Below are 6,000 nucleotides of genomic sequence, written 5' to 3'. Positions count from 1 at the left end.
TTTTTTGAGACAGAGTCTCACTCTGTCGCCCAGTCTGGAGTGCAGTGGCCTGATCTCGGCTCACTGCAAGCTCCCCCTCCCGGGTTTAAGCCATTCTCCTGCCTCAGCCTCCCGAGTAGCTGGGACTACAGGCGCCCGCCACCTCGCCTGGCTAGATTTTTTGTATTTTTTAGTAGAGACGGGGTTTCACCATGTTAGCCAAGATGGTCTCCATCTCCTGACCTCGGGATCCACCCGTCTCGACCTCCCAAAGTGGAATTTTAATAACTGAACAATCCTGATCCTACTCCTTATTCAAACTCTTTGTTATAGCTTTGAGAATCTTCCATTATCCAGCCCCACCTTCCCCCAACTTTCTTTACACATACTCCTTCATATTCTGTTCCTGTCATAGAATCTTAACTCCTTAATAACACCATGTTCCTTCTAGCTCCTGTTCCTCCAATCCACATACTGTTCCTCCAATCTACACAATTCCCTAAAATCCTTCTGGTTAATTTCTATGCAGGGAAGCATTACCTATCCCACAGATAATATTAAGTCCAACTGCCAAGTTTTTCCCTAACTCCTTATATTTAAAACTTATGTCTCAAAGCTCATCACATTCTTGTTTAACTGAATCTTTCTTACTAGACTACACCATTCATGAGTTGGGAAAGTATGTTTTACTTGTGACTATCTAGAGTACATCAGGCCTTATACACAGAAAACCCTTAATATTTCCTAGTTGAAGGAAGGGAAGGGAAAGGAGGGACAGAGAGAAGAAAGGAAAAGGAAAAAAGGAAGAAAAAAAGAAGGAAGAAAAGAATGGACTGAAGGTCTACAGAAGAGGAGTCTACTCTCATATCCCTTAATATATGTTAGAGAATTTAGTATCATGGAAAGAATGCCAAGATAAAGACAGGGAGAGAACTGGTAGCTAGTATGATTCTTGGGTATTATAAAATTTTTGCTCTACCTTCTCACTAATCATGATACTAGATTCAACTGATCATGGTCCCAGAACCCTGGCTCTGAAAGGTTCTAACACAGCGCTCTGTGACATACAATAGAACTCTGATCCCAAGATACCTATATTTTCTTCATTGGTTTCTATTTCTGGCCTCCAAATTCAATTTAATCTTGCCTCAGCAAATAAAATATGTTCTTCTCAATAGAAAAATTCCCTTTCATAGATTAAAAATTGATCATACTGACATTGTGAGCAATCATTTACTATGTGTTAGTAATTATCCTGTATCATAACACACAATATATTATTTAATCCTCACAACAATCCTTGAGAGACTGTCCACACTTTTTAATAAAAAGCTAACAAAGAACTGTGGTTAGAACCCAGGTGAAGCTTCAGAGGTCTTGACCATCAATGCCTCTTTTGTCTACTTTATGGCAATGTGAGAGAAAGTAAGCTTGATTCCAGAATATTACCTGGAATATTCTGGTAATTGATGGTAAATGGATTTTTAGATGAGGCCTATTAATCATAATCCTAGGAACCTGACACCTTGGGGCCCACAAGGAGAAACAATGCAGACATTCCCCAAAAGGCAAATGGAATTACCTGCTGTTGTGAGGCTGCAAAGGAACAGTCAGCAAGATAAGTTTCCATCATAAGCTTGTACACCGTCCCTATTTCCATGAGAACTTGAAATAACTATGATTTTTTTCTATTCTCAGACAATTCTCAGTTCATTTCCCTGGGCAATGCAATTCAACTTTTGAGGACTTACTGTATTTAAAAGTTAAGTTCCCTCACCTTTAAACTGCATAGTTGTGTCATTTAGGTAAAACTAAAGACAATCACAATTGTGTGAACCTTATTTGCATCATGATTCAAAACAAATCTTTAAAAATCTGACATTTATGAAACAATTATAAATTTGAACACTGAGTATTTGCTATATTAAGGAATCTATACCTTTAAAAAGTTATGACAATTTTATTATGGTTATGTTTAAAATATGAGTATCTTTATCTCTTAGAGATACATACTGAGATGATATGCCTATTATTTGCTTCAGAATAATAAAGAAAGGGAAAGAAAGTGAATGGAAGTATGGATGAAACAGGACTAACAGGACTGACCATGAGATGATGGGTGGTGAAATGGGGTAATGGCTTTATACTTCAAAATGTCTACTTCTGTGGATATTTCCAAAATAACAAAATACAATAACCATTCCCACTTAAAAGAAAAGGTGACAAAAAAAGGCTGAAGAGAAAAGCTTTATGGGGCTTTTCATTTTGGTATTAACGGTGGTCTTTATCATTTTAAATTGATACTGTTTTTATAAGGCTGAATAAGCTAAGGAAAGAATGAAAAAAATTGGTCAAGTATCTAGGGAGTTTATCACCAAAAATAAACTCCAGATGATGAATTACCTTTAAAAATTTTCCCACACATTTGACATAATATTGAGATACTTAGATACCTGTATATGATTGGAGGTATAATTTTACTCTCATTTTCTGCTGGGTTAGATCACCAGAACGTAATATTTTGTGTTTATATTGTGTCCTAGTCAATTAAAAACATTCATCATATTATTTTGGAACATTTATTCAGATAATCTAATTTAAACATGGCAAGTACTATTTTAATCAAAGACAGATCAAATCACCTATTTACATAATAAAAATACCCACTATAGTTTATAAGTTATAATAAATAATACATCTTAGAAGCAAGCCTTAAGTTATACTGAATAGAAACAGTATGAATGAACAACACTAAATTGAATCGCCAATAATACAATATTTTTTGTGTTGTGCTACATATTTTGGAGACCAATTTAAGAAAGGGATTAGTTAAGATATTAAAAACACCAGTTATAACTGTTCCAATGCAAAAGCTTTTAAAAAAGTTCTACAACAGAAAAGTCATTAAACGTAAAACAAAACAAAAGAACATAATGGTGGTTTGAAATTGAGAAGATGAATGGAAAACCTTTAGCAAAAAACTTAGTAAATAAGAAAACAGTTAAGGCTTATATTAAAACAAACAAACAAACAAAAAACAAAATAAAACAAGCCTCACCCCAACAAAAAACCTAAATTAGCAGAAAAAAAAGTGTTACCAAAAAAGGTACTTTATCCAAGCCAAAGGTATTTTCCAATCTGCTTTTCCATAAATAAGAAGTGAAAAAAATTCTTTTTGAACAGTGAGTCATATAGAATGGAAATAGCTGAACATTCAGGTCACATGCAAGCTCTGGAAACTTACTTCAGTTTTTCGTCTTCACTCAATGTCTTCCACAGTTCTTCCATTTGTAGTGTTGCATCCTCTAAACTAGTCTTGGGATTTTCTATGAGAAACTGAGCACGATGATCTTGAACAAAAAGAGCACTTGCTGACATGGGTTTCTTGATTACTCGATTGCTAAGTAAATCATAAGCTGTAACTTTTCCAGATTTATTATCTATTACATTTGATTTTTTGTTACATAGATCTTCATTAAGATTCGTTTGTTCAGGGCTTGGATGATTATTATTACTTACTTTACATGGTAAACTTTTTTCAGGCACTAAAATTTTCACAGGTTCAATATTCTCTCCCATTGAATTTTTAAGTATATTTCCCCTGCTCCACTCATCTGCAGAAATTTCCAAAGAGTTTTCAAGACCTGCTTCTTCCTCATTTTCCCCACTCTCAGCTATATGGTCTTTATTGTCATTTTCTGACTGGGTGTGCTTAACGGAATCTACAAAACAAGTTTTACTATATGCCGTCTGAGGGTTCTCCCATGATAAATTACTCATTGAAATGTCTTGAAATGCATTCTTAGTGTTTTTATCAGTGTTAGAAATTTCACTACTACAATGACCATAACCAAAGTCACCAGAACTTATCTGGTGATTTAAACAATCATCAGTGTTTTTTCCAGATTCATCATTAGGTATATCATTTTGGAACGGAATGACTGAAGTATCAACATTTGAATAATTCTTTCCAGATGATTCCATTTTATTAAAAAGCACATCTGTTTCTGCTGTTTTACTAAGAACGATGTCAGCTGCAGAAACATCTGTTTCATTATTTTCATAAGAATTTGTACTAGGTAATGGTCCATAACAAGTCGTCATCAGATTTTCAAGAGCAATTAAAACAGATTCCTAAAAATACAAATTAACAAATGTTAGGGGAAATTATGAAAAAATAGACAATATTTTAAATAATAAAAAAGAAAAATATAAACAAATTTTTTTAATATGAAAACAGGAATATATGTTTATAAATAGCGTAACAAAAAATTATCTGAAAAGAGTTACCTTATTTTGTAATAATACTTGACTTTTATCTGGTGTTAAATTTACATCAACATCAGCTGTAGGAACATCGATTTTCAGAAAGAAAATAGGATACAAACGAGTAGATTCCTTTAGGCATTTCAGATTGTAATGATGTCGGATTAACTAGAAATACATGTAATAAATAAAAGAAAAAATAATATGTAAATAAAGAAAATATCACCAAACTTAAAGTACAATAAAAACAAGCAAATTCAACTGAGAAATTGAGTAGATGCAACTGCTTATTAGGAAAAGCATTATCATGGCTGGGCACAGTGGCTCATGCCTGTGATCCCAGCACTTTAGGAAGCCAAGGCAGAGGGATCACTTGAAGTCAGGAGTTCAAGACCAGCCTGGTCAATGTGGTGAAACCCCGTCTCTACTAAAAAGTAGAAAAATTAGCAGGGCATAGTGGCAGGAACCTGTAATCCCAGATACTTGGGAGGATGAGGCAGGAGAATCTCTTGAACCTGGGAGACAGAGGTTGCAATGAGCCAAGATCATGCTACTGCACTCCAGCATGGGCAAAAGAGCAAGTCTGCATCTCAAAAAACAAACAAACAAACAAACCAAAAAAAGTGAAAAACATCTAAGTAGTAATACTCCTTTGGAGGCCTTGAACCTAAATGAAGCACAAACATTCATAACAAGTACAAACATGCAATGAAACTGGCTTAATAATTAAAAATCACAATGTCATGTAAGTTCTGAAGGCTTAGGGTTCAAATCAAAACTCTGGTGTGGTGGCTCTGGCTTGTAATCCCAGCACTTTGGGAGGCCGAGGCGGGCAGATCACTTGAATACAGGAGCTTGAGATCAGCCTGGCCAAATGGTGAAACCCCATCTCTACTAAGACTACAAAAAAAATTAGCTGGGCATGGTGGCGGGTGCCTGTAATACCAGCTACTTGGGAGGCTGAGGCAGGAGAATTGCTTAAACCCAGGAGGCGGAGGTTGCAGTGAGTCAAGATCACGCCACATGCCATTGCAATCCAGCCTGGAGAGCAAAACTCTGTCTCAGAAAAAAAAAAAAAAAAAAAAAAAAAGGCAAAAAAACTACTAACTCTCCAACTCTTAATTTCCTGGCTATGTGGCCTAAGAGAAACATTGAACATTTGTTTCCTCACTATAAATGGGAATGATAATGCAGTCCAGAATTGCCATGACGAATAAGAGAGACATCACATGTCTTTTTATCATGCATAATGCTTAATAAATGATATTGTATTTCTTTTTCTTTTAGAGCAAATTCTTGGAAGTAGTCCTTGTTACAATGTGACAAATTTCCAATTCAAATAATTTTTTTTTCTAAAGCATATTACCTTTAAGATATCTTTTTGATGTACTGGTCGACTGTTTATGAAGATGAAACTTCTTTCTGGTGTTGAAAGACTAGTGAAAGAGTGGTCTGCGTCACACTTTGGAAGAAATCCACTGAGATAAATCTATATAATAATTATAGAATATGCAATGTCAACAATGTAGTTCCATGGGTCTAGCTATATACACTTTGAAAGGTATAAAAAAAATTAAAAAACAGATTTTCATCTTAAGGTCTAAAAAGCCATATACTTCCTGATAACCACGTCTCAAGTATTAACTTTAAATAAAATAGTAAAGCATGCTACACTGGTGCTGTCTGCCTTTTTTGTAATTATAAGGAAAAACTGGCATTTATAAAATCTTCAAGAATGGTTATACTTTCAGATAT

The 6,000-nt window shown here is 34.7% G+C and overlaps 1 protein-coding gene across 6 annotated transcripts in view; it reads right to left on the bottom strand.

Moving 5' to 3' along the window:
• PMS1 (PMS1 homolog 1, mismatch repair system component) overlaps window positions 1–6,000 on the bottom strand; it is a 91,283-nt gene that overhangs the window by 19,241 nt on the left and 66,042 nt on the right. For all 6 annotated transcript variants that reach the window (XR_001884056.1, XR_001884054.1, XR_001884058.1 and 3 more), the window contains 3 exons: window positions 5,612–5,734; window positions 4,270–4,413; window positions 3,224–4,113 (listed from right to left, as the gene is read on the bottom strand). Coding sequence is in view for 1 of the 6 variants with exons in the window: in XM_017865592.1 (XP_017721081.1) it covers window positions 3,224–4,113; window positions 4,270–4,413; window positions 5,612–5,734 (1,157 nt within the window). In the remaining 5 variants the exon portion in view is untranslated. The remainder of the gene's footprint in view (window positions 1–3,223; window positions 4,114–4,269; window positions 4,414–5,611; window positions 5,735–6,000) is intronic.

The sequence above is a fragment of the Rhinopithecus bieti genome, unplaced genomic scaffold, assembly GCF_001698545.2.
Source record: "Rhinopithecus bieti isolate Rb0 unplaced genomic scaffold, ASM169854v2 scaffold_2827, whole genome shotgun sequence".
In the NCBI taxonomy this organism is placed as follows: Eukaryota; Metazoa; Chordata; class Mammalia; order Primates; family Cercopithecidae; genus Rhinopithecus; species Rhinopithecus bieti.
Note: the sequence above shows the minus strand (reverse complement) of the source record. Positions and strands in the feature narration are given on the sequence as shown.